The 27,348-nt window shown below is 50.4% G+C and overlaps 12 protein-coding genes across 12 annotated transcripts; 7 read left to right on the top strand and 5 right to left on the bottom strand.

Annotated features, from left to right (window-relative positions):
* Positions 1–61: 61 nt before the first annotated feature.
* YALI1_D09004g (uncharacterized protein) lies at positions 62–1,813 on the bottom strand (the record flags this gene model as incomplete). Its single annotated transcript, XM_502513.3, has 1 exon — positions 62–1,813. One exon carries the CDS (start codon positions 1,811–1,813, stop codon positions 62–64), a length of 1,752 nt encoding a protein of 583 aa, XP_502513.3.
* Positions 1,814–2,186: 373 nt separating this feature from the next.
* Positions 2,187–3,146, top strand: YALI1_D09000g (uncharacterized protein; the record flags this gene model as incomplete). The annotated part of the gene is made up of 1 exon (XM_502512.1): positions 2,187–3,146. One exon carries the CDS (start codon positions 2,187–2,189, stop codon positions 3,144–3,146), a length of 960 nt encoding a protein of 319 aa, XP_502512.1.
* Positions 3,147–3,685: 539 nt separating this feature from the next.
* On the top strand, positions 3,686–4,072 carry YALI1_D08983g (uncharacterized protein; the record flags this gene model as incomplete). Its single annotated transcript, XM_068282638.1, has 2 exons — positions 3,686–3,870; positions 3,922–4,072. 2 exons carry the CDS (start codon positions 3,686–3,688, stop codon positions 4,070–4,072), a joined length of 336 nt encoding a protein of 111 aa, XP_068138739.1.
* Positions 4,073–5,043: 971 nt separating this feature from the next.
* YALI1_D08971g (uncharacterized protein) lies at positions 5,044–6,282 on the top strand (the record flags this gene model as incomplete). Its single annotated transcript, XM_502511.1, has 1 exon — positions 5,044–6,282. One exon carries the CDS (start codon positions 5,044–5,046, stop codon positions 6,280–6,282), a length of 1,239 nt encoding a protein of 412 aa, XP_502511.1.
* A 399-nt stretch (positions 6,283–6,681) lies between these two features.
* On the bottom strand, positions 6,682–7,578 carry YALI1_D08946g (uncharacterized protein; the record flags this gene model as incomplete). The annotated part of the gene is made up of 1 exon (XM_502510.3): positions 6,682–7,578. One exon carries the CDS (start codon positions 7,576–7,578, stop codon positions 6,682–6,684), a length of 897 nt encoding a protein of 298 aa, XP_502510.3.
* Positions 7,579–8,921: 1,343 nt separating this feature from the next.
* Positions 8,922–11,228, bottom strand: YALI1_D08910g (uncharacterized protein; the record flags this gene model as incomplete). The annotated part of the gene is made up of 1 exon (XM_502509.3): positions 8,922–11,228. The coding sequence occupies one exon, from the start codon at positions 11,226–11,228 to the stop codon at positions 8,922–8,924; it is 2,307 nt and encodes a 768-aa protein (XP_502509.3).
* A 2,515-nt stretch (positions 11,229–13,743) lies between these two features.
* YALI1_D08884g (uncharacterized protein) lies at positions 13,744–15,546 on the top strand (the record flags this gene model as incomplete). Its single annotated transcript, XM_502508.3, has 1 exon — positions 13,744–15,546. One exon carries the CDS (start codon positions 13,744–13,746, stop codon positions 15,544–15,546), a length of 1,803 nt encoding a protein of 600 aa, XP_502508.1.
* Positions 15,547–16,633: 1,087 nt separating this feature from the next.
* Positions 16,634–17,331, top strand: YALI1_D08850g (uncharacterized protein; the record flags this gene model as incomplete). Its single annotated transcript, XM_502507.4, has 2 exons — positions 16,634–16,783; positions 17,236–17,331. 2 exons carry the CDS (start codon positions 16,634–16,636, stop codon positions 17,329–17,331), a joined length of 246 nt encoding a protein of 81 aa, XP_502507.2.
* A 598-nt stretch (positions 17,332–17,929) lies between these two features.
* On the top strand, positions 17,930–19,369 carry YALI1_D08843g (uncharacterized protein; the record flags this gene model as incomplete). The annotated part of the gene is made up of 1 exon (XM_502506.3): positions 17,930–19,369. The coding sequence occupies one exon, from the start codon at positions 17,930–17,932 to the stop codon at positions 19,367–19,369; it is 1,440 nt and encodes a 479-aa protein (XP_502506.3).
* Positions 19,370–19,548: 179 nt separating this feature from the next.
* On the bottom strand, positions 19,549–22,365 carry YALI1_D08798g (uncharacterized protein; the record flags this gene model as incomplete). Its single annotated transcript, XM_502505.3, has 1 exon — positions 19,549–22,365. The coding sequence occupies one exon, from the start codon at positions 22,363–22,365 to the stop codon at positions 19,549–19,551; it is 2,817 nt and encodes a 938-aa protein (XP_502505.1).
* A 1,510-nt stretch (positions 22,366–23,875) lies between these two features.
* On the top strand, positions 23,876–24,442 carry YALI1_D08783g (uncharacterized protein; the record flags this gene model as incomplete). The annotated part of the gene is made up of 1 exon (XM_502504.3): positions 23,876–24,442. The coding sequence occupies one exon, from the start codon at positions 23,876–23,878 to the stop codon at positions 24,440–24,442; it is 567 nt and encodes a 188-aa protein (XP_502504.1).
* A 121-nt stretch (positions 24,443–24,563) lies between these two features.
* YALI1_D08749g (uncharacterized protein) lies at positions 24,564–27,305 on the bottom strand (the record flags this gene model as incomplete). Its single annotated transcript, XM_502503.3, has 1 exon — positions 24,564–27,305. One exon carries the CDS (start codon positions 27,303–27,305, stop codon positions 24,564–24,566), a length of 2,742 nt encoding a protein of 913 aa, XP_502503.3.
* Positions 27,306–27,348: the final 43 nt, after the last annotated feature.

Raw genomic sequence — 27,348 nt, 5'->3', positions numbered from 1 at the left:
CGAAAAGCAAGTGTCTGACTGCCTCTTGCAGACGCTCAGCCTGCGGTTTCGTCATCTGCTCTTACAACTTTGCCTTTTCTTGAGTGCCCACACCTCCACTGGTAGCAGCAACATTGCCTCTGATACCGCCGTTCTCAGGAGCCTTCTCATCGCCAAAGAAAACCACCGTCACGGTCAGGTCGTCTCGGTATCGCCGTGACTGAGGAGCAGGGATGCTCAGAAGCATGGACAGCTGTTCCCGATCGGCTCCTCCAAGAGCGTTTCGAATCAGGTGAGTTGCCACGTTCTCATCCTCAACAGTGGGCTTGAGAACGGCACCCTGGTGTCGGAAAGGAGGCTTCATGGCGTCCTGGTCGACTGTCAGATCAACCACCTTTGTCGAGTCCTTGCTGCCAAACATCTTGTCCCACATTCCTCCAGACTTGGCCGAAGCGGCGGTGGAAGACTCGGTGATGGGGTGAGTCTCCATCCACTGCACGACCAGAGACACCACCTCGTCGTTGGAGAGCATCTCGAACAACCCATCGGAGCCCATCACCAGAAAGTCACCACTCTTGACCTTGGTGGTAGTCACCTCAGGCTCAGCTGTGACGTAGGGAGGCGACCTCAGCTCCGGAGGCGTGCTTCGGCCGAAAAAGGCACGTGCCACCTTATCTTGCAAGTCACGTGTCCACTTGTATCGGGCGTCTCCAAACGCTCGGGTGGGTTCCAGACCGCCCAGAACTCGGCCCCGTCGAATCACACGGTCCTCTTCGCCAGGATGCTCTTTTCGGATTCGGTCAGCTTCTCGCTGGTTGGAGCCAGTCTGGTCGACAGACAGGGCACGTGCAGTCCATCCAGAAGAAGACTTGGAGCCGAGAACAGCACGAGAATCGCCGGTGACAGCAACTCGAAGAGTGTGAGACAGGGTATCATAGAATGCCAGCAGACCACAGGATCCAGAAACGGCGGGAGCCAGCGTCTCGGGAGACTGGCCCTTTTGGGGGTTCTTGAGCAGTCTGTTAATGGAGTGGATGCAGATCTCGTCATCCAGAGCCAGGAAGCCTCTCTTGATAGCCAGATCGATGGTTTCAGGGCTGGGAGTTCGTCGTATGTTATCGCCAAGCGTCTTGCCAGCATCGCTGTAGCCCGCATCAAGCTGTCGAATCACATAGTTGATGAGCTCTTCTCTGAGCTTGGCAGAGGTGGTCCAGCCTCCATGGCCGTCATACAGGCCCCAGAACATCCAGTCGGACGAAGCGTTGGCGTTTCCAGCTTCATTCAGAGCCACAGACACCACCCGGTCGGAGTAGTCGTCCTCAATGGGCGAATTGGACGGCAACTGCGCCATATCGTATCTCAGTACCCCGCGTCCTCGCTCCACGAAATGACTCTGCTCATGCTCCCGCAGTCGCGCGTTGACCCGCTCGGGATTCATAATGTTCATTCGTCGGCCAAACGGATCGTACCCTCCAGCAGCATTGGTGTTGATACCTCTGCTGTCCAGAGCAATGGGGTCCATAAGATACTGGTGGCCCATGTATGCGGTGGCGAGCACGAGCCCGGAGGCCAGGCCGTAGAGAGCCCGTCGAGAGGCCACAGGTTGTCGGTTGGACATGGTAGTCATGTATCGTTTGGAACTTCGTAGCATGTTAACAGACACAGTAGGAGGTTCAGCACTGCGGGTGTACTGTATTAATGGGTTTAGCTCAGTGGATGCAAGGACATCGTAGGGAACCTCGCCTGGACTAAATATCACGGAAGAATTGCTCAGGCAAAAGGGATATACATTCGGGTTCAGCAAGGCCGCAATTGTACAGAGTCTCTCTGTCATGGATTGCAAAAAATATATTTCTTCTTGATTAGTAATCGCACACTCGATAATTTATTAGAGTTTCAAATTAAGCTTTATCTGCCCCCAAAAAGAGTAGGCGACACGTGACCAGTTGATAGATTATGACAATGGCGGATCGTTCGATAAGGAGTACGTGTTGATGGTGTATCAGGTTCCCTAACACGGACCAAAATTTCCCCTTTTACCTGGCTTCTCAGAAGTCACTCGATTCTCGCGTGACATCCTCACCTCCGGACTGAGAAGTCGCCCTGCGTAAATCTCGGACTGCATTTGAAAGCAAGAGTGAAAATTGCCTAAAGTGAAAAAAAACCATGTAGGCATACTACACCACTACACTACACGACCCAGCAAGATGCCACCCAAGCAGAAGCTCAACGAGAAGAACAAGGCCGCCAAGCGACAGGAGCGGGCCAGCGACAAGACCTTTGGTCTCAAGAACAAGAACAAGTCGTCCAAGGTTCAGCGATTTGTGCAGCAGGTTGAAGCTACAGCCTCTGGAGCCGACAAGAAGAAGCAGGCTGAGAGAGAGCGTAAGGAGGCCGAGAAGAAGGCTGCCGCTGCGGCCAAGGCCGAGGCCGCCAAGCTGTTTGGCTCCGTGGTGATTACCCAGAAGGTTCCCTTTGGAGTTGATCCCAAGACCGTGCTGTGTGCATACTTCAAGGAGGGCCAGTGCACCAAGGGCACCCGATGCAAGTTTTCGCACAACCTGGAGGCTGACCGAAAGACACAGAAGAAGGATCTGTACACGGACGCGCGAGAGCAGGAGAAGGAGCAGGGCATGGACACCTGGGACGAGGAGGAGCTGCGAAAGGTGATTCTGTCCAAGCATGGAAACCCCAAGACCACCACAGATATTGTTTGCAAGTTCTTTCTGGACGCCATCGAGGACTCCAAGTACGGCTGGTTCTGGGTCTGTCCCAACGGCGGCGATCAGTGCAAGTACAGACATTCTCTGCCACCGGGCTTTGTGTTCAAGACCAAGGAGCAGAAGAAACTGGAAAAGCTTGCGCTGGAAAAGCAGCCCAAGATTACTCTCGAGGACTTTTTGGAGACAGAGCGTGCCAAACTGCCCAAGAACCTTACTCCTGTGACTCTGGAGTCTTTCAACAAGTGGAAGGCTGACCGAATCAAGGCCAAGGAGGAGGCTGCTGCTGAGGAGGCCCGAAAGCTGACCCAGAAACAGATGTCTGGTCGACAGCTGCTGCTTACCGGAAAGTATGACGATGATGAGGAGGACGATGGAACTAACGGTACCGCCTGGGACTTGTCTGAGTTCAAGCCCAGTTTGGATATTGTCGATGATGAGGAGTAAGCACAAGCGTCGGCGAGTGCTTGTGGTCATTGGGTATTGTCGTTGTGGCCTTGGTCGCATGAACAGACCCTCCTCCCTCCAGAGAACGGGTGTTACTTACTACATGCTCAACATATACAGAGAGCCATCAGTACTGTACACCAACTAACCGAAGCGGATTTCACAAAAGAAACCGCTTCAACACCTGCATTATAGCAGGTTGCATGCCTCATTACTTGGCTACTTTTTATTTCTATAGGAATACATCGTGTAGAGACAGCTTGTAACCATGTTAACGACCAACGCAGGGTCTGGAAATGACTGTACGTGATTGTCAATTGACCACCAGTGGCCATTGCTGTGGAAAATTATCGATGACAACTGTCGGTTTATGCCTACGCTTGCAAGCAAGGAGACTGTGTAGATACTTGTACTGGTACCGCTCCCTCTCGTTCGATTCCGAGAATGGCTTGATAACAAAGGAGAGCAGACTCACGGGGCACGAGATTCGAGCGCGATGACTAAGTGTCAGCGTTACTAATCATTGATTCCTGATATATATGGTAAATGTGGACCACTCCGAGACGGCGGTATGCATCGCACGGCTGATGTCGGAGGGACCCAGCAGGAAGTCACGTGAGTTTGATATCCCCAGGGAACAGCTGATTTTCCGGAGACATTCAAATCACGTGACTCGATGTACTACTTGTCTTGTTCTTGTACTTGCACTTACACCGGGCAGTAGGTAGCGTACTTGTACTCTGTTAGCGGAGTAGACATATGGTACATGCCGTAGTTGTACCGTAACAGTGTACTCACACACGTGGTTGTATGCAAATGGACGCTCTGTCTGGCACGTTACCACTCCTACCCGCCCAACGCCGTCTGACTGCACTGCCCCACATGGCGTAAAAACCAACTTGACAACTTTGTTAGCTTTTAGTTAGGTTCGATCGGCCCAAAGACGTGAGCTGATTTGTCGATGTCTCTGTCTCTCTCTGTCGAGTCTTAGCCCGCTTTTAGCCTGGAGTCAGCTGTTATAGGGGCCACTGACAACAAGTCTCCCGCGGCACTTGTACAGGTACAGTACCGTATGTACTCGTACAGTAGATACAGGCACTCAGGGGTAATGTCTTCTGACAGTTTGCGAAAATTCTCGAGAAAAATGTGACAAACCAAGCAGCAAAAAAAACAGTGGAATGCAGGAGTCTGGTGGATAGGGGCACAGGGGTGCAAGTAAGCAGGGTCACCAAATGAGTCCGTTCTATGGCGCCAAACATTGAGCTCGGCCCATTATCGACGAAAATAACTCACCACAGCGCCCTCGTTCAAGCTCCAAATCACTATACAAGTAACTGCTCACTCGTACAAGCCACCGTACTAACTGTACTGACGTCCTGATAGACTCTTTGGGACCCGCCCACCAACCCTGCGGCATGTCCCACATGAGGCTATCAGCCGCATAGTTGGATCTACAGAAGCCAAGAGGGATATACGAGTAAAGAGGAGGGGAAGGAGGAGGGGTGGGAAAGTGGGGCATTGGTGGGGACTGCGAGAGAAGGGGCGTTCCACCGGGACGGTGTATCACGTGACTGTCTCTCCTTTTGGGCTCTTTGGTCCCAGGGCTGTCCATCATCTGTTGTCTGACATGTCCTCTCCTGCATGTTGTTGCATCGACCATTGTTTTCATTTTTCATTCTCAACAGTAAAAAGTCTATTCCTGCGCCCTCGGCAGCACAGCAGACTTTTGGCCATCATCCATATATAGACAAGAGGGGGCGCGTGCGTTCGACAGATCCACCCAGAGCTGAAGCAGAGAGCTACATCACCATCGACCGTTCGGCAGCGACATACACGGGGCGGCGTCACACCATTTCCAACACTCACCGACGACTCCAACACTCACCAACCATCCAACATGCTGCTCCTGAACATGCTCTCTCTGCTGCCTGTGGCGCTCGCCTACAACACGTTCCAGAACGCGGCCATCGTCGACCCCGCGACCTTCTCAGCCACCACTGAGGACGGGCAGGTTCTGCTCATCGACACGTACAACTTCAAGACGTGGTCGATGGACGACCGACAGTACGTGGGCCAGTGGAACCCCTTCGACAAGCTGCGAACTAGAGCCAACGACACGGGAATGGTGATGCTGTCGCATTTCCGAGACGAGTCCGGCAACTTTGTGGGCTCTTACGACGACAAGACCGGCGAAATCACCAACTCGGGCCGAGTTGTGGGCCATGCCAACGACACGGGCTTCTTCGACGTGACCGGAACCCGACGAGGACTGGCCAAGGACAACTCCACCCGCCAGTTCTATGCACCGGACCAGTCGTTCATTGGCGGCGTGTTTGTGGAGCCCAAGGTCGGCCCTGGCTCCAGCGGATTCACCTGGGACGACCTCAACAAGGACTACAAGGATATCGCAGCTACCATTGGCCCCCAGGCTGGAATTGTGCGAGATCTGAGCGGCCTTCTCTCCCCTCGAACTCGATTCTACATTCGTAATCCCCAGTTTGGAGATGGAGCCGAAATGGTTTACATTCGAAACAACACTATGGATACCCTGCAGATCGAAACCGACTACACCATCCAACTCAACCTGTCGCATATTAGCTTCAACTACACTCTGAACGTGAACACGGGCAAGTTTGACTTTGGACCCGATGGAGAGGCCTTCATCCAGTACTCCAACAGCTCTGTGGTTGCCGACGGAGAGCTTTGGGGCGACTTCCTGAAACAGACCGGGGTTGGAAACGAAACCAAGACCATTAAGTCTGATCTGGACCTGTCTCCTATTGCTAATCTGTCCTTTGTCGACTCGGACCAGAAACCCATTGGAGGAGTATATAACCTGGACGTGATCCTTGATACAAACAACAACCTGATGTACGCCATCAACCCTAACACTATGGTGGTTTCCGACGCTTCTGGTAAAGCTGTGGGATCCTTGAACGTGACAGATTACTCCCTTCTGTCTAACGACAACAAGACTGTTCTTGGGCAGATTGTTCTGAAGCACGACAAGATTGATAACGATACTGTTCTCGACAACCCTGCTCCTGCTTCGTCCACCGCCGCCAATGGAGCTGGATCTACTCTTCCCACTGCCGCTGCCGCCTTGGTCATTCCATTCTTTTTGCTAATGGTGTAAGAGAGGCATATGGCAGACTGCAAGCAACCCTCGTCGGCGTGACTATTCCCACTGACCCGGACCCCAAAAAAAATTTGTCTAACGAGACATCAAGCACATACCATTGTACATTCCCCTATTTATATTTTGTACCTATAATCATTGAATATAATTGTATATATCTGCTACAAGTAGTAACAAGAAGACTATGTATTGTATATTTACTGTAACTTGATCTTGGTTATGACTACTCACACAATACTCAAAACTAATCAATACAATTAAATATATACCCTCGTCTTATCGGACTTTCAGAATCGAAGATGCTCACTTGTTGGTCTTTGTTGCGCACCAAGTATGTTGTTTTCCGTTCTCATCGTATCGGTTGCACCAGCTAGTTGCTGATGATCCATTCGCTGTCTAGAGCTTGTTCTTTCGCTCTCTCAGCACCTCCATGACCTTGACAGGATCAGTGGATCCACAAACCTCCTCGACAGCAGGGTCATTGACCATCATGAAGGGGTTGTGTTTCTTCTCGTCACCAATGGTGAACACGCCGGTGGTGATTTTGTTGTTCTGGCAAAAGTGATCGAGCTTGTTGACGGCCTCGTTGTTGGGCAGAATCGTCTTAACAAACTTGACGTTGGACTTGGTGTACTCATGGCCGGGGTAGACAACGGTATCGTCGGGGAGCTTGGCCAGAATGTCGTTAAGAGCAACATTCATCTCCTCGGGGGTTCCCTCAAAGAACCGACCGCAGCCAGCAATGAACAGCGTGTCGCCAGTGAAGACGGCTCGCTCGCCAGTCTTGGTGTCCTCCACAAAGTAGCAGATGGAGTCCTGGGTGTGGCAGGGAGTATGAAGAGCAGTGATCTTGAGGTTGTCGCCGAGAGTCAGCTGTTCTCCGTGGGCGGGGGTCTTTGTCACATCGGGAGAATCCTTTCCAGCGATGATGGGTAGCTTGGAAAAGCTCTGTTTGAAGTCCTCGTTGCCTCCCGAGTGGTCCCAGTGGTGATGGGTGTTGACGATAGCGGCGAGATCAATGTCTCCGGACTTGTTGAGCTTCTCGACATCGGCGAGCACCCACTTGGGGAAGGCCGGGTCGATCACCCACGACTTTTTGGAGGCGTCATCGGTCAGAACATAGCAGTAGTTCTGGGTCTCGTCAGGCTGCATTTCCAGGGATCGGACTTTCATTGTGGCTGTGGCGGAGGTGGAAAACGGGTGCTGGGCGGGGTTTCTGGGCGATTGAGTGGTTCTCGGTCTTCTGGCAACGCTGGGTCTCAATTGGCTCAGCTGTCGTCTCAACAGTGACATAGTCTGGGGGATCGCTGGGGAAGAGGGCCTGCAACTGTATTTATACACTAAGCTTGAATTGCTTCCTCTTGATTCGCCCCCACGTGGGGGTGGAGTGAACGAGGGCTACTGCAACCAGCAGTGTCGCCAGTACAGTATATACTGCTACAGACACACACCCGCTAAGGCAGCCACAATGCGGGTTTAGTACGGAATTTTTTACGGCGGCCGCACGACGACCGCACTAACACTTGTTGAACTACTTGTATCCAGTTGCTACAGTAGATGTGTTCGTGCGATTAGTAATCAGATGAGACAGAAAATCAATTCAATGGAATGGAGGGGTGATCGAGGGCTTAATCATAAAAAAACATAAATGTTTTTTATATATTGTAGCGTCTAAAATCGGCTTCCGAAACTCCAAGCCTATACGCCCTACTGTAATACAATAGTACATACAATAGTGGCAAATAAAGTTGTGGGGGGTGGATAGCAGGAGAGATATTGCAAGTGTGAGAAGTGGTTTCCGAGCGGATATTAGAGAAATAAGAAGCGATATTTTTATATAGACCACCTTCCACGTTATTTGGGGGGTTTTTCCACTCGAAATCCATCCATTAATGCTCTCACAATAGGGTCCATTTCAGAGCTAAATTGCTGCTACTGCATGTACATACTGTAAGTATATAATATATAAGTGCTTGTACAGTATGTAGCACCAGAATAGATCTGTGACTATATCGGTATAGATAGTTCTTGGGTTGTGAGGCCGGTTCTTTCATCGTGGACCAATGACGCTGGTCAAGAGTTTTGATATGGGTTCACTGACGATTCTTGATTGTCCTCAAGTTCAAATATCTTGTTGAATCAATTTGCTCTATACTGGGATACTGTATGTACTTGTACATGACCAATTCAGCATGCACAACAGAAGATGCCAGAACAACCAATTCTGACATCAGAGCTCTGAATTTCAAGCACTCGTAGGAATGATCCATTTCAAGCACACTTGTACTTGTACTTGTATATTTCATTAATCAGATTTGCTACATCTGTCGCTTCACATCTGTCTCGTTGAAGTATGATGTACAACTGAACACTCCAGGCACCCTCCAGAACCACTTTTTTTGATCCTACAGATTCGTCTTTCGCTCATCGTAAGAGACAGGCCACCGTCAGAAACAGGCCACCGTCAGAGACAGACCACCGTCAGAGACAGACAACCTGTTACTCTTAACAATACTCCCACGTATCCCCTTTCCTCTATTGTCTACAGTCACACAGGTTAAAATAGTCATGAATGTACTCACAGTTCATATTTTTGTTAATCAGTCAATAAATAAATGCCATAGAAGCGACCAGAATTACGACAACAGCGGCGTAATGCCCGTCCTTCGAATCACATTAACCCAGTCCAGGTTACTGCTCCATTGCGAGATGGAGTCCAGCTGTCCGTTCATGAACAGACCGCATCTCTGCTGCCAGATCATCTCGACAATGGTTGCCGCAGTCACTCCATTGGCGTATCCGATCTCCGATAGCCGCTTCTTAAGTCGAGTGTTCACTCTATCCACAGTGTCTTTATCCGAAGCCACACAGCCTGCCACAAACAGAGGGAAAGTGATGCACGACTCTGGGGGTTCTCCGGGCTGCAGCGTCTCCGAAACGCCGATAATGTACTCTACGGAGGCCAGAACTTGAGATTCCGGAATGATGGCGTCGAAATCGGGATGGTAATGGGCCGCAAAGTTCTGTTTGAGTCGCTGGGCAGCCACATAAAGACAGATGACTGCAGTTCGGTGATAAAGATTGTGCATCAGAATGGCGGGCTCTCTTTCGTTTTCATCGAGTCCTTCTTCGTCAATCATTTCCGATTCGTCCACTTGTCGCAGCAACCCGTCGCAGAGAGCCAGAGCGCTTTCGGCAAAACAGATTCGCTCGTGAGACAGGCCTCCGATTCGCCAGAGAATGTAAAAAATGTTGTGGCATCTTCCGATCAGCGAGTCCAGCTCATTGACGCCCTTAGAGAGCAGAAATTCCCGTGTCTCAGTCTCCTCATCGGAAAGATGGGTCTTTTTACTAGACACCTTTGTGTAGCAAAAAGCAGCTCCTTCCTGACACAGGGGGAAGATACCAATGGACAATGAAGCAATCACGTCGTGGTAGAGGAAGTTTCTGAGGAGCCAGGCACGTGTTTTGGTCTTGTTCTTGCGCAGGAACGCAATTTCGCCGCCCTGGGAACGGATCAGCTCCGAGGAGGCCTTCATGTAGTTGATCCAGGAGGTGCCTCCGGTCGTGGACTCCACAGCGCACCAGATGAGAGTGGCAGCAAACAGAGCGTCGATATCGGCCTGAGTTCTCCACTGCGGAGGTTGTCGCGTTGCTGCCACGAGTAGATTGGTGCGTTCTTTGTCGTCGCAAAACTTCTGCACCACAGACTCCTGGATTCGGCACAGGTTGTACATTTGGGTGCAAGTCCAGGCGAGAATGGCTGAACGGACAGCTGAGGAGGAGATGGAGAGAGGGAGAAGGACCACCAACAGAGCTGACTTGTCGGAGGGAGTAACGGAATTAGTGGGCACGGAAATGCTCAGCCACTGGTTCCAAAGTTGTCGTTCTGTAGCCACCGCGTCATCCTGGCCTCCAGCAAGGTAAGTAAGAACGTCAATGTTCTTGGGGATTTGCAGAGTGAGAGACAGTTTCTCCAGAGCCCGGGAGTTGAGTTCGTCTTTGCTTTTGGTGGAATTGGACTTGATCATGTCCTTGGTCGCGTCATTGGCCGCGTCCTTGGCCACGTCCTTGGCCACGTTCTTATCTTCAATCTCCTCCACGTAACCGCCCATATCCCCGAGCTCCTCAAACTCGCCCTGGTTGAAGGAGAAGCCGAAATGGAACGGGTCGTACGACTCCTTGACCCAATCGGACAGACTAGGCGACGGGGCACAGGCCAGAGCCCTTTGAGAGATGGAGGAGTGAGCACTTGCATGGTTGGGGATTTCGGTGATGATGGCAGGTGCGTCAGAAACAAAGTCTACCATGACTTCGGCCAGAGCAGCTGTCTTGGTCACATCGTGAATGCTGTCAGAAGAACTGACACTGGACTTGCGGTTCTCGCCAAAGTAGTTGGTGTTGAACACCTCGGGAGAGTTGTCTGAGCTGTCGTCTTCGTCCAGTTTGAGCTTGTGGATATTGTCTGCATTGAGCGTGATGAATTCAAACTCGCCACCCATGCGGTTATCCTCCTCGAAGCAGTACTTGGCCAGCACGTCGGGCGAAAAAACGTCGGGTTTTCGAAACCGGATCTTATCGCGCCACTTGCACTCGTGGCCCAACCGCTCGCACGAGTTGCACACGGGCCAGGTTTCGTCGCATTTCTTCTTGCGCTGCAGACAGACGGTGCACCCTTTGGTGGACCGGCGTGTTTTTCGTTTGGTGACTCGGGCAGTCATTGTGCGCTGGGGCTGGTCTCTTGGATCGTTGGGTCGTGTCACGGCAATCGAATGCAAAGTGGTGTGATCGATGGAGCTGGGACCTACGTCTATAGCGTCGTCTGTGTCGTTTTGCAGAGCCGTCAACGACCGAAATTCGACTGCGTGGTGCGGGCTGAAAAATAAATTAGAAGAAAGAATACTCTCGCTGTGGGTCTCAAGCTCAGTTTTACACACAACCATGGCTCGCGCTTGTCACTTGGCTTGGTGCTAAATGTCGGCCTGCAGAAATCTGCACCTTTTGAACGCTAGTCTAAACTCTGAAGACGATAACAAGGAGGGAGGGTTTCTGGAGGCAGAGTGTAAGACGGCGAGCACTGGACGGATTTGAGATTTGAAAGATTGTATGGAGTGCCAGAAGCGGGTTATTTCCCCCGGCACTCTCTTTTAGGCCGCATACAACTCGCAAGGTGGTGTTGAACACACGCTCTTCCTCCCGGGTATCCCTTCCCCTTTAGGCTCGAAGATGTTAGACTCCACCACAAGTATTAAACTCTGCCACATTTCAGCCAACGGGAACCACTTCCTTATTGGATCCGGATTGCGTTATCAGCACCACAGGTGGTTATCTGTCGATCCCACAGAGTTTGGCCCGAGTACGATCTGGGTACAAGTAGCTCGACACAGGCGCACGCTGCCGTTTGCGTTACCAACGGCGTGACCGTTTGCACCGTTGAAAAAAACAGCCTGTCTCGAACACGCTTGACTTTTACCACACCCTGTCCTCCGCAACAAAAAAGCAGTACCCCTCATGTCTGCACCCCAATGCACCTTTCTCCACAGTTCAGGTGTTTTTCCGGTCTACCCGGAGTGGACAGCTACGAGGGCAGCTACTGTACATGGACTGTCTTGAACGGACTTGGTTGCAGTCGTGTGGCACCATCGTACAATATACAGTAGCTATCGCTCTTATCTAGACTTTGCAAAAATTGACATGACATGGTCGAGTCTGGTTTTTTGGTTTTCTCACTTTCCAGACAAAGTTCCGACCCAAGCCCGGGTCACGTGATCCCGCGGCGTTTGTTGGGGAGAACAATGGCGGTGGATGTGTGTTGCGACCGGTGGTTCAGTCTGAGTACGTGCAAGTGCCGGGTTTCGTTTACTGTGCGGCGCGGGGCAACATCTACCATAAACTGCAAGCATCACTACTGTAACTAGTTTAGCGACAGACTGTAGTTCTAGACTGAGCCCATGCATCAGAATACAATACCATTCTCGTGCAAACATCGTCAGAGTATTAACCACCGGTAATTCGCTGAAGTATCCACCTTTTCTCTCGTCTTTGCTCCCAAATACAACCACCGGTGCTCTTACCCACAACCGCCGATATACCTGGACCCCCTTCTCCCTTGTCTGGTCACGTTGCGGCTTGCTTTACCCCACATTTTGAGCCCAAACTACAAGTGCCCCTCTGACATCGGTCTTACCTTATTGCCGGGCATTTTGTAAGGAATATCCAGTCCGGAATCCCGTCACAATAGCCAAATACAGTCAGGAATACAGTCAAATACAGTCTGAAACCCCGTCCCAATACACCCCCTGGTACTGGGATCTACCCGGCTAACGTCGGCTAAAGGCGGATATCGAAACCCAACTGCAAACCTGAAACCGGTTGTCTACCCCTCCTCGTGGTCCGGGTCCGACTTGTGCCTTACTCTCAGCATGAATAGGGGCAATAATCACGATACCGTCGGGTATGTATGTACGATAGTCGTCTGATCAGGTGGGAGGATCATATAGTACAGCATGTACATGTACGCATGTCGGCCAGTTAGGCTCTACACTATATGTAAGGGCGGAGGAGTAGGGAGAGACATGAGTGTATGTTACGAACGAGCGCAAGGCTTGTACAAGTATCGCCTAGCAAGTAATGAATCACGTGAATGAATAAATGATGCGCAGATCCTTGCCATATTTCCAAAGTATTCGAATTCGTTGGTCCAAAATTCGTCGTTCTTTATCAATTGCTTCTATAAATGCTCTTACTGTATCGTACGTCCGATAGTTGGGTGACAGCTCCACACAGGCAGCACGACAAACATCATACAAGTCAAAGTACCGTACTCACACCAACACTACCACTATACCAAGAAGGATCCGAAGTGTGGGGAAACAAATCAAGTGCCTCGGCTCTTGTAGTACATACAACCACCCGTCACTTGCACTACATCACCTTATTGTATGTATTCGCACCCTCTCTGCTTGCACTCGTTATCTCAGACATGCGGCGCCGGTAATGGATACAGCACCAACCTTCTACTGCCGCGATCGGTGATATTGTGTGCGGCATTGTCGATTGCGCCCAAACTCCCATTGCGGCAAAAACTCCCGCCAGCGTTGCATCTGGCTCTAAATGTCTCCTGTGTTTTCCTGACCGCTAACTGCTACTCGGTCCTGCCTGCGGTTAGAGGATGTTTTTTGGCTGGCATTTCACTGCATCACCTCCACGAAGGTTAGATGGAACCTTATTCGCACGGGTATATAGAGTACCAAAGGGACCTTCTTAAATGCGGAGAAGACACCATTCAACAGTTGACTGTGAGATTTCGGTTCGAGAAAAAAACCAATTCAGACCCCAGATCACGTGACTGCTGACCCCGTTCGCCTCATCTTCATAGTGCCTCAACTCACTTCACCTACTTTGACCTCATCCCAGAGCCACCCCACACACCATCTCTCCAGTGACTTGACTATCAACATGACTGCCACTTCTGCCACCGCGTCCACCAAAAAGGACGGCAATGTCCATCTCGGCGAGTACCTCTTCTCGCGAATCAAGCAGCTCGGAATCGACAACATTCTCGGAGTGCCCGGAGACTTCAACCTTCACCTGCTGGACTACATCTACCGAGTCCCCGACCTCAACTGGGTTGGCTGCTGCAACGAGCTCAACGCTGCTTATGCTGCCGACGGTTATGGACGAGTCAAGCATTTGCCTGGTGTTCTCGTCACCACATACGGAGTCGGAGAACTGTCTGCACTCAACGGTGTGTCTGGAGCCTTTGCCGAACAGGCTCCTCTTCTTCACATTGTCGGTACCACCGGCCGGCCGATCCAGGAGGAGAGCTGGCTTGTGCACCACGTGCTGCCCAAGGAGAACTCTCTCCAGGAGCCCGACCATCTTGTCTACCAGGGCATGAGCGAGAAGGTGCGATGCTGCTCGGCATTCCTGAACGACAAGGAGACCGCCGCTGCGGAAATTGACCGTGTTCTCACCACCATCTGCCAGAAGTCTCTGCCTGGATACCTCTTTATCCCCGTGGATATGACATGGCAGCCTCTGGATGCCGCTCGTCTGGACTCCAAGCTCGATTACTCGGTGAAAAACGAGGACCCCAAGCTCGAAAATGAGATTGTTGACTCCATTCTGAGCGAGATTTACGCCTCCAAGAACGCCACTGTCTTTGCCGACGTTCTGACCGCCCGACATCGTGCCACAGACTTGGTTCGAGAGCTTGCCAAGAAGACAAACTTCCCCAACTACACTTCCCCACTGGGCAAGGGCATTTTGAACGAGAATGAGGACCGTTTTGTGGGCGTTTATAACGGCCAGCTGTCTCTAGAGGGCGTGGCCAAGTCCATCGAGGCGTCTGACTGTGTTCTGTTCACCGGACCTCTTCTTTCCGATTCCAATACCGGTGGCTTTTCTCACAATCTCAAGGACGAGAACACAATCTACCTGTCTCCTGACTACGTCAAGGTCAAGGGCAAACTGTACGAGGGAGTTCACTTCTTCCCCGTGCTCAAGAAGGTTGTGGAGCAGCTGGACGTTGAGAAGATCTCTGCTGAGTCCAAAACGGCGGCCATGCCCACGATTTCTCCTCCCCCCGTGATCGATTCCCCTCTTCCCATTTCCCAGACCTTCCTGGTCGATTCCATGTCGAAAATGATGCGACCCGATGATCTGCTCATTGTGGAGACCGGCACCTTCCAGTTTGCCTGTTCGGATGTCAAGTTCAACACCAACAACTCACTTCTCACCCAGATCTTCTACTCGTGCATTGGTTTCACGCTCCCTGCCACTCTGGGAGCTGCTCTAGCCAAACGAGAAGACGCAGCTGCCAAGAACGACAAGGGACGAGTCATTCTGGTGGAGGGCGACGGTTCTGCTCAGATGACCATCCAGGAGCTCGGTACCATGGTGCGTCAGGGCCTGAACCCCATCATTTTCCTGCTCAACAACGATGGATACTCTATTGAGCGGGCCATTCACGGCCCCGAGCAATCCTACAACGACATTTGTCCAAAGTGGAAGTGGACTAAGTTGCTGGAGGCCTTTGGCGGTACCGAGGGCGTCGATAGCTTCTCGACCACCGTCAAGACCCGAGAGGAGTTGGAGGCTCTGATCGGAGATGAAAAGTTCATGAACTCGGACAAGGCTCAGCTGGTGGAGGTGATTATGGATGTCAATGACTACCCCTGGAGACTGAACGAGCAGATCAAGCTCATGGGTGGAAAAAACATGAAGGTGTTTGCCGAGTACCAGAAGAAGAATCCTTAGATGATGAGATTGAGCGGAGCGAGACTAGTAATAAAACCATGATAAGAATTGGTCTCTGGGCAGTGTAGGCAGTAAGCAGAATGGCATCGCTGTCACAGTGGAAGCAGAAGCAGGTGTGCCAAATCTTCTTAGGTATCTTTAGCTATCAATCGAGTGGTATCAATCGCATGGTATTTACGACTAGTGTAGGCTGCTATGCTGTCTGCAACAAGTCCTCTGAGGGGTGAAAGTCACTGGCGACTTTTTACCTCACTCATAGCCTGTATGTAACAGTCGAAAGCGTTATTACCCATAACTGAGCCGTTTCCAATGCTCCAATGTCGTTTGAACAGTTCATGTGTTGTCTTTTTGGGGTGGTGGTGCGGAGGAGAGAAGAGGGGACTATGACTCAAATGACTCAAATGACTCAAGTCTATTTTTCATTGGGTGAGTCAAACCGGTAGCCGAGTGTGTATAAAGGAGAACGAGGGGAGGCTATTGGATGGAGATTTCGGGAATAGAGAGAGGTTTTTTGGAGTGAGGGAGACGGAGTAAAAAACACGTCTCTTTTCTGGTTAGATTGTGTAGCCTTCAGAGCTCTATCTGAGGTAGATGATGTTGTGGATGGTATGTACAGTATGTTCTGTAGTAAAGGGGGGCATTCTGATAGATTTTTGTGTTAATTTTACTCAAGAGTTCGCTGTTGGTTCCCATTTATAGCGGATATGCAACTGGAACACTGAATGGGGACTTCTGAATGTCATTTGGGCTTTTATACGCACTTTGAAAGTCATCCCCTCCACTATTGCCATTTAGTTAGGTCTCCAACTATAATTCTAGACGTACTTAGGGATATCATGATAATAGGGGCATTAGTTGGGGGAATCACACAAAATCTAGATTTTGTTTACATTTTTCTAATTCTCACTACATAAAAAACAGCCCTCAGGTTTGGTTCCACTCGTTCAACGTCTCCTATAAGCCCGTGGTCTGTCTTCCGGGCTCCTTAGGCATCCATTATATTCCGGGTTAGGGTTCTGAAAATTACGTTGGATCACACATCTCATATTTTTGGCAGTGCCAGCATCACCAATACACACACACAACCATGTCTGCCGCCCTCAAGGATAACATCAAGAAGGAGATTGCCGCCGAGCTTGCTGTGGCCAACGCCCAGCAGCTTGTCACCAAGATGACCGAAAACTGCTTCGACATGTGTGTCCCCAAGCCCGGATCTTCTCTTTCCGCCGCCGAAAAGGTGAGTATAGTGCAGAGGGAGTGATGAAGGAGGAGTTGTTTCTGTCTTCCGAAGAGCTGCTTGTGGAGGGCAAAATATTGATTGGCCAAGTCTTTATTGCTGTGGAGATGATCTCGAGAGCTGCTTCAGAGCTGATTCCATACGGATCAGTCTACAGCAATGCAAAGTTATCATGCTGGAGCTGCCATCGAGGGTTGTGGAGGCGAGCGGGGACCTGTGAGCAAATCTATTCAATTACACATGTTCTTTGAATTCAAGATATTGCGCCCGAGAGACTGACACTGTTGTCAGAGAAGCAAGCTTTTCTGACAACTAGACATTCGAGATCTACATCTATGTAGCCAACAAGATACTGTGCACTCACAGTCGATGCTGTGCGCTTACGACTTGTGGCATCAACTACCGAGCTTGCTCGATCCCGAATTGCCCTCGGAAGTTTCTTACTAACCCAGAACTGCACCGCTCAGTGCGCCCAGAAGTACATCATGGCCTGGAACCTCGTTTCTCGAGTCTACATCACCAAGCTGCAGCAGAGCGGCCAGCGATAATTGTATATAGTATGTTAGATTATGAAATGAGAGATTGATCAAGTAGCCAGTCTGCGCGGGACGACTACAAGTATTGGTACTGTCATCACATGTACAGAGCCTGAGATCCGTTCGAGGATGTACGATACGAGTGCCAGCATGTACTAAGAACGGCTGGGTTGCTCCTAACAAAGTCTAAGTAAATAAATTCCACTGGGTAAATGTAAAAATGTAAATAGCTCTCAATTTTTGATCGACAAGTGGGTAATATTATAGTCCCATATGAACAATATTGAGCGGCTCTACAACTTGGTGGTATTTTAATTCTTTTCCAACATCTGGAACATCAAATTTGAACCCCTAGCGGACTTTTCAGTTAAAGTAATTCTCAACTAAAGTAAACCAACTGGCGAGAAAATCAGCTAGTTGGCACTACAGTAATCACATCAAATTGATATCAATAAAATACCCAACGTGGAACGAAATTCATTATCTTTCTCATCTCCTTACCGAACCATTGTCAATTCACCCAAATAGGCCATCTTCTTCAATCCAATTAGGCTCAAATTTATTACTGCACCAACATCACCACCAATCTGATCATCATCACAATACACCCATGCCCGCTAAAGAAGTGCTGCGATCGATCCAGCCGCCGCCGGAACCGATGGTGATCCCCGCAGAGCTGATTCAGAAGGCTCTCAAACAACAGTCTGGCTGGGGCTTCACCGAGGGGCTGGTTCTGGGCCAACTGTCAGTCATTATCACAGTCATTATCATTCTCAAGTTTGTCATTTTTGCCGAGAACAAGAGCCCGAAAAAAGGTAATGACATGACCGCTGTGTCGGCCAAGGACAAGGAGGCCGAGCATGTGGCCATGGGTGGTCAGACAGCCAATGGAGTCAAGACCAGTGGCGTAAGACGCAACAAGTCGTCCACCAACCTGCGAAACAGACTGGCTACGGGGGCTGCTGGGGCCTCTATTTCGCGCCCTGGAAGCAGCCGGGTGTCCATGGTGAGGTCTACTTCGGGAGCGGTACCTGTGTTGGGCCAAAATGGAGGTGCTACACCGAGGGGTATGGCAGGCAGCAGTGTTGCTGGTAGCACCTCCAACCTTGCCGTCCCAGTACCTACTACACCCACAATTGCCGAGGGAATCGAGCCGGAAAATGACTCCACCCTTCAAGACGATTCCGCTATCATCGATCTCGATCTCGATCTCGATCTATCCCCTGTAGATGAGATTCTGCACAAGACCTGCTACCAGCTGTCGTCTCACGCGCCAGAGTCGCTCGACTGGTTCAACGTGTTGGTGGCCCAGATTATCACCCAGCTGCGGTTCGATGCCAAGGCGAACAACAACCTGAATCTGCTCAATTCGCTCGATGCAGCCTTCAACTCCAAACGTCCAGACTTCATCGACAGAATCAACGTGACGGAAATCAACCTCGGCGACGATTACCCCATCTTGTCCAACTGCAAAATCACCCACAAAGGCACAGGGCCCGCAGGATCCGGAGCTGCGTCAGGAAACAACATGCCCAACAATGCCGAGTACGACGACTCGCGCTTGGAAGCTCAAATGGATATCGATCTTTCAGATACAATTACGCTGGGAATTGAAACGAGACTGAATCTCAACCAGCCCAAGATCCTGTCGCCCTTTTTGTCGCTGTCGACTTCTCTGCCAGTTTCCCTTTCCGTCACTATTGTCCGGTTCACAGCCCGTCTGAACATCTCTCTTTACCAACAGATCGAACAGACTGAAGAAGACGAAAAGGACAAGCGAGACACTATTCTGTCCATCAACTTTGAGCCGGATTACAAGCTGCAGCTGTCGGTCAAGTCGCTGGTGGGGTCTCGTTCGCGTCTACAGAACGTGCCGACTCTGGAGTCACTGGTAGATTCCAAGATCCAGAAATGGTTCCGAGATCACTACGTCGAGCCTCATCAAATGATCTTTATTCTGCCCAGTCTCTGGCCGAGAAAGAAACGGTCTGCTACAGCGGGAGCAGCAGGGACAGCCACTGGAGCAGATACGGCTTCTGGCTCGTCATAAGGAATAGCTCACTCTGCAGAAAGTAGCTCTATGAATTCGACACGGTAGCAATCAGACGCTGTGGACCCTAACTTTTCAGCAGATAGACATCGGAATAGCCACCAAGCAACTTCAGAGACCGGTTACTTGCCACAGACAGTACATAGCATTATTTATATTAACATTTATTCCCTTCCTAACTACAACCTCATGTTCTTGATCTCGTCATAATCTGGAGGAGCCCTGGTGAACATGATCTTCTGATTGTGGAGGTAACAGGAGTCGTTGGAGATGCGAACGAGCGGAAACTGTTGGCGAATCCGGCCGATTTCTCGAATTCCGACCCCGAGCTCATCTTCCGGAACCCAACATATGTAATCTGGCGTTCGGAGAGACTCATGGAGAAACGCTCTGTTGAGCAGCTTCTCTCGGTTATCAGCCGATATCGACTCGAGATTCGTGTTGAGCTGGTCAAAGATGCCTCTGTACATGAACTGAGAGGCCGTGGTTCGAGTGTCTTCGGAACCGGTGTACACAATTCTACCAAGTCTGGTGAGAGTGTTGATTGCTACGTTTTTGACCCGAGGAGAGGAGATGGAAGCCGATGTCTGCGTTTGAGGTCCAGGCAGGGCTGCTGGAGTCTCGAATGGGTTTTCTGGAACTGTGTACGGGGTCAGAGGAACAGTTTCCAGTTCTTGAAGGTCTGCTAGCTCTCTGATTGAGATACTGGTTCCATTTACTCCTGCTTCGGTCTTCACACCATCAGTCTTCTCGTGATACTGGGTGCCTCCTTCCGTGAAAATGTGAGAAATGCTCTGTTTACCCTTCTCACACACAATTTCACTGTTGAGGTCAGTTGCCGCTTTGTCCACAGGAAGATACTCAATGACGGCCTTGAGCTTCGAGCTCAGATGCAGCTGGTACAGAATGGTGAAGGCCAGGACGATAATCATGATGATGGCGTGTTTGGTGCACACGAATTTCGTCTGTTTCTCGTCTTTGACCAAAAAGAAAAGACCAATCAGACACAATTGAAGTGTGTAGATACCCGTGAAGAGTTGGAAGATTGCGGTCGGAAAGAACAAGCCGTAAGAGTTCACTCGGTTGACATTGCAGTAGATGATACGGTACTTGAACGCCATGTAAGTCAAAGAAAACGAAATGAGACAGAAAATGAGAATGATCGGACTGATGATGGAGTAGATGATACCAATAGTCGCCAGATTGGTGTATGTGGGGAAAGTGTTGCCCCAAATGACTTCGGAAATGGAAGACAGACGAGAAAACTTCCTGTGGGCAGTAGTAGCAGGCATAATCCGTGCCAGCAGATGAAAAATGAGCTCGTCCACTCGCAGCATGTTGTTCATCGATGTGATCATTCCTTGTAGGATAAGATACGACATGAAGAAGTTTGCTGCTTTGGGGAGATTGTTGGCGAGAATAGTGGGCGTCGACGTAGGTGTATCTACAATTTGTTGGACAGTAGTCGTCAGGCCTGATGAGACGGTAATGACCAAGAAGAGCTGAATGTACTGGAATGCATAGTAGTACTTTTGAACGTCCAACTGGACTCGAATACCTGTCGAAATGCCCTTGAGGTAGGCCAAAAGAGTAAGAATAGGGGGGACGAGCATCATAAGCAGAGCAAGAAGCAAAGGGGGTAAAATACCACTGATGGCTCCCTTGATGGCTTCCGGGAGGTCGTTAAGAAAGCTCAGAAATGGAAGTAGCTGGGTCAGATAGCTGATTTGAGAAATGAGACCAACCACAGACACTGGAATGGCCCAGCCAATGATGAGAGCTAGGTTGAGAGCGGTAGCAATGGCAAATCTCACCTTTTCCTCATAGAAGGAACCTCTCATGTTTGCCCAAATGACATCTCTATGGTCTGTCTCAATCAGTCGTGTGTCCATGAAGTTGGGGTTATGGTAAGATAGAGACTGACATGCCACATGGGCGTCCAACTGGGTGTTGAATTGGATCATACAAGTGGGCATTGTCTCAAACTGGGATGTTTCAGACTTGAGAGCCGCAATTTCTTTAGTTAGCCGTTCAATCTCCTCGCAATGCCATTCGATAGAGTCGTGTTTAGTGCCCAGAAACGGAATTTTGATGTCTATGCCGAAAACAGTAGCCAATGGAGATCTTATGGACTCAGGCTTGGGAAGATATCTGGTTGTATCCTCTGAATCATTCTCCGGGTCTTTCTTGAATGTCTTTTCTGACTTGATTATGCGTTTGGTCACCAGACATTCGAGTTGTCGGTACCGTTTCTTCTGTAGCGACAGAAGAGAAGTCAGTTTGGAGTAGTCTCTTGTGAACCAGACATTTTTCACGTCTCCTAGGTTTCTGAACAGATTCTTGATGGCCTTTTCGCTTCTCAAATGAGCAGGCACGTATTTGATGAGGATGGTGGTTGCCGTGGCTCTGATCTGGTGACTTGGCTTGGTGAGATATCGGTGTCGTTTTTCAATGTACACGTTGAGCTCATAAGTGAAGAGAGCTAGCAGCACAATCACCGTGGCGATAGCCATGACCAGATGGGCCGAGTACCGCGAGCTCTTGTAGGGTCCGATGTTTGACCACGAGAGGTTGTCCATTCCTGTGGGCTCCGAGAGCATGTCTGCTGTGTTTCCCGTGGCGTTGATGGGCACGAGAATGGGGATGATGATGCAACATGCCACTCCAAAGATCCACAGCAGCATGCGCATGAATCTCAGAAAGAAGTACGAGTCAAGGCCTCCTCTGTCGACCACGTCTTCAATGTCGTACCTGACTGTCGCTGTGAGCCAGTCTATGAGGCCCGATCCCGGAGATACGACTCGCAGTTCAGGGGGGACCAGATATGTTCTTGGTTCGTAGAGCTTTTTGATTCTCGGTCGAATGAGAATGAAAATAGCCAGCTGGATTCCGAATATGACAATGGCGACCACCAGGGACGACAGAAACGTCTGGATCGACATGCCCGCCAGACTATGGCCTTTCTGAGGCGCGTTGACGAGCTCGTCGATGTTCATGGCAGCCGGACAGCGAGTGATAGCCTGGGGAAGGTGGAGTTGTGAGGTCGAATGAAAGAGTCTGGGAAGTTGGAGATCGAGCTGCTAGTCGAACGAGTGTATAGACGGCGCGAGTAGCGTTACCGCGAGAGTACGGGTTTTGTAGCACGGAGCAGCCTGTAGCTAGTGTAGCTAGTGTGACGAGTGTGTTTCCGGTTAAGATCAGCTAACAGTAGACAGAACGTCTAGCAAATACCAAAGCACAAGTAAGGTACTCCTTCAAACCTGAGAGTAGCACATGAATATTTGCCCTAGTGCCACACCACGCCTCATTAGCGGCACGCGGCTGTCCAGGGGTCATGCATACAATGTCCTTGTGTTTGTAGAGGCTGTGTCAAAAAGAAATTATACACACAAGCGCCATCATCAGCTGCGATATCGGGAGTGTTTAGTGACTACTGACACAAATGTTGACAAATGGAGTTCCATTGAGCATCCACGGACCGGGTACTCGTGATGTACTGCACATCTGTCATCTGTGTTAGCGTGTCACTGTACATTAATTGGTGCATGTACTGTTCACGTCATGATAGAACGACTTGTACATACATGATAGAACGCACACCAACCCAAATGCCCCAAGGGGAACCCAAGAATGAGGCTGTTCAGGTGGCATACAAGTAGAGAGCCGGTCAGACACGTGCTGAGAAGAAATGGCACGTGACCAGCGTATTTGCGGTCAGTACATTGTCATTTTTCAAGTGTGCGATAAGTAGATACTCTGATAATTCCGGCTCGAGTGCCTTCATACACCGATATTACTGTCATCTGACCGCGGAAAAGATACACTCGTACAAAAGGTAAGTTTCTAAATATATACAACCAATCATAGTCCCATTCTATGCTCTTCAGAACCAGTCTGCTGGCCCCATATTTTTTTCTGCATAATACATTCAGTTTTTTTTTTTTCTTTTTTTTTTCTTCTTTTTTTTTTCTTTCTGCTTTTTTCTAAATTAAATATCCTTGATCAACAAACTCCCAACTAAATTCCCAACTAACAAACCTTGCATACAACTACTCGTCAATACTGATCTTCTCGCACCATCCTCCGCTATCTGCGTAATACTGGATAGACCAAAGTACGTTTTGGCGCTCTAAAGTCTCATCACAGCTGAATTGAAGAAACAGACCCGATCGTAGTATCAGTAGACTGTCTCTAAGCGTTCTCTCGCGTCACCCACAACAAAGCCCTTCCTTATCGGCCGCTTATCGAACCTTGTTTTCATCACAGTGGCATCAGACAAGATCATAGCACCGTTCAAATAGTGCCAAAATGAGAACAAAAACAGATCAGATCAACCAAAGCTCACAAAAACCGGGACAGAAAACCCACCAACCACCTCTTTTCCCCGCCACCGCTCATATAGAAATACCTGTGATTAAACGTAGTCGCCGCAAATCGAACCCACCACCCCTCCAAACCTACATGGACAATTAATTTCATCCCATCCATCAATCATCAACACCATCGATGACCGAAGTAGTGCCAAGGACCGTGCTCTACTGTGGCGTGTGCACCTTGCCTCCGGAATACTGCGAATTCGGCGGCGCCTTCAAGCGATGTAAGGCCTGGCTGGAAGACAACGACCAGGAGCTCTTTGCCCAGCTCTACTCGGTCGAGGCTCTCACAAACGCCGTCCAGGCCTCTTCCATCTCCGCTGAAAAGCAGGAGGAGATTGACCGAAAGCTCCAGAAGCAGCAGCAGAAAGACGAAGCCAAGGCCGAGCGAGAGCTGCTGAAAAAGCTGGCCTCCAAGGTCGTCATCAAGCGAATCGAACGATCCAAGAGAAAACGAATCATCTCCGTGTCGGGACTGGAGGTGTTTGAACTCGATCTCAAGAAGCTGTCCAAGACGTTTTCCTCCAAGTTTGCCACCGGTGCGTCTGTCACTAAAACGGCTGATGGCAAGGAAGAAATCGTCATCCAGGGAGACGTGGGAGACGGAGTCGAGGAGCTCATCACTCAGATGCTCAAGGAAAAGGGTCTCAACCAGGTCAAGGTTGAGCAGATCGACGAGAAGAAGAAGAAAAAGGAGTAATCCAGTACAAGTAATAGGATCTATTTATGCATTGCACTACGACTACGACTACGAGTATCTTGAACAACCACCACGTATTATCTATATTACACAGCCTTTCTTTGCCTCGCTCTCACAATGTCTAAATGGCGTTTCGGACATTCCGAATAACAGCCTGTATGCCGTCCGACAGAATGGACTCAAGATGTCGCATCCGCTTGGGCTCGTTCTGGAAGTCTCGGTAAAGCCAGCCAGGGATGGCGAGAATCAGCTCTCGCGCCTGTTCCTCCTCCAGCACATTTTCTGCGAACGCAGCCTCGATTGACCCAATCATCTTCTCGGCGCCTTCCTTCACAGCAGGGTGGTTGCTGTCCATCAGATCCATCAAAAAGACGTACGCAGTGGGCGCAATCTCGCGGATTCGTGTGATAGGAAGCGACTTGAGGAATGCATCGACAGCCATGTTGGACAGATCCGAGCCCTTGGTGAGCACGCCGCTCTTGGCAATCTTGGCAATGGTGGCACAAGCATTCTCGATGCAGTACATGGCCTCGTGGTCACGTGAAGCAGCAAAGTTGAACAGGTCGTTCAATCGGTGCACAGTGTACTGGGAATAGGCCTCGCCGCCAAACTCGGCGGCAATACCAATGCATCGGATCGCCTCTGCTCGAACACCGAGGTCAAGAGAGTACATGGACGAGGTCACCTTGGTGATGAGAGAGTAAAGCGCGACTTCACGGCCATAAATCTCCAGCAGGAAAGACAGAATTCGAATACCCTGGGTGACGGTACGAGGGGCAGAAACATCATTGAGCATGGACATAAGCTTCTCCTCAAGCAGCGAGATGAAGGGACTGCCCTTGATGGCATGGGCGTACAGAACAATCTTCTTCTGCTCGGAAATCAGCTCTCGGTCGTCGGCACTCATGAAGGGAGCAGCAGAACCAAGCTCGAGATAGTGCTGGGTGTGTCGATCAGCAAGCTGAGACATGTTGAGAACTAGGACGGTAACAAGCTCCTTCATCTGTCGATCGACAAGCGAAGTGCGACCGAGCTTTCGAACAGTGCTATGGATTTCCCGGTAGAAGGTGGCAAGGGTGCCAACAGTCATGTTCTCGCTCATGACGGACATGGCGCAGTTGAAAATCAGACCCCAGGCTCTGTCAAGACGATACATGGCACCGGTGGTCTGACCATCAAGCAAGATGGCCTCGAGAAGATGAGGGAACAGCTTGGCAGCCATAGACTGAACGTTCTCAAACTCAAAGCGCTTGACCCACAGCTCGGTGATTTCGACGAGCTTGTCCTTTAGGAACATTCGATCCTTCAGAAGCATAGTCATGGAAGTGAGGGTTCCGATGGCGAGAGCCTTGTCTTCTAGCTCTCGCTTGCTGGTGCACAGAGCCTTGCCTCCAAGCATGTATACCTGCCAGTCGCTGGCCTTGGTAAACCGTCGGACATCGTCGTCGTTATATATCATCACCATCTTAGGAACCACCTGTGCAGACTCAATGAGAGGACGGACAACACGTTCAATCTCATCGAGGTACTGAGAGTGTCCCATAAGCGGATTGATCTTGGTCCACGCCATGGCGAGAGCAGAGAAGAATTTGAGAGAAGATCCAGTCTCTCGAAGTGCACTGTACGTAATGGCGAGCTCTTCGGCGTGAGGAGAGAACCGGTCACGGCCCACAGCAGCTCCAATAGTGCCGGTGCACTCGAGGAAGGGGATTTTCTCGTCGGCGGTGTAATCGGTAGAATTCAATAGTGAAACTAGCAATGGGGTAAATCTGTCGTAGCATTTCACGAAGTTGTCGGGTGCAATAGACGCGATGCGGTCGACGGCAAACACTACCTCTTGCTTGAGGTAGAGAGGGTTATCCTTTTCGTCGACGAGATGCAGCAGGGTGTTGACAACGTCGTCTACATAGAGAGTTAGAATTTGTTTGGAAGCATTGTGGCAAAAGTGGGCAAGAGCTGTGGCACACGAGGCCAGCACAGCCTTATCTGCTCGGGGGGTTCTCAACGTACGGGTTACAGCAGCGACTACTCGCTCATGATATCTCACCTGGACCTTTCCTGCGAGATCGACGCTAATTCTCCCGAGAGCATGACATCCTGCCCACTGTACCCTGGTGCTTGAATCGCACAAGGCCTTCTCGATGGCCCTGAGCACCTCATATTCCTCTTTGAGAATTGTCGAAGGACAGCCCTCAGAAATGGAGGCAATGGCCATGAGGGTGGCGTACCGGTTCTGCCATGTGGACGCGAGAGAGGTCTCCTGGATTTTGAGGTAGTTGAACAAAGCCATCACCACGGTTTCCTGGAGTTCTCGGGCCAGCATGGTCAGAAACTGACACGCCTCTTTCTCAGCAGAGTTGTTGAACTCTCTGTCTTTGCTCTTTGTGTCTTCTCCCTCGGCGATCATCTGAACGCAGCAGGAGATGACGTTCTTGATGAAGCCGGGGCTGGCACGGCAGAGGTGGGGGACACCGGTGACAAACATGGTCATGAATTCGAGAGGGAGCAGCCGGAACTCGACAGGATGGCGTTTTGTAGACACAATTTCTGTGCTTAGAGTAGCGAATTCGAGGAACTTGGGGGCAAAAAACCGGGGTGCCACCTGGGCGAGGGCAATGAGCTTCTTGTAGGTCTTCATCTGGGTGGGCTTGTTGGGGGAAGAGCTCGGGTCGTAGAGCTCGAGAATGTCTTCCAGAAGCGGCTCCAGGGGCGCCCAGGCGTCCTTTTCTATCGAAGTCAGAAGCGTGGTGATAGCGCCTAGCGTCGCCAGCTTGGTGTCCGAGTGGACATCTCTCAGGCCTGCCCGGAACGGGTGCAGGAACTCCTCCACTTGGGCGTTGGAGAGGATGAGGAGTTGGTCCATCTGTGTTAGCAGGTTTCGGCGTTCGACACGCGCCCATGTCGTG

The sequence above is a fragment of the Yarrowia lipolytica genome, chromosome 1D, assembly GCF_001761485.1.
Source record: "Yarrowia lipolytica chromosome 1D, complete sequence".
NCBI classification, from domain to species: Eukaryota; Fungi; Ascomycota; class Dipodascomycetes; order Dipodascales; genus Yarrowia; species Yarrowia lipolytica.
Note: the sequence above shows the minus strand (reverse complement) of the source record. Positions and strands in the feature narration are given on the sequence as shown.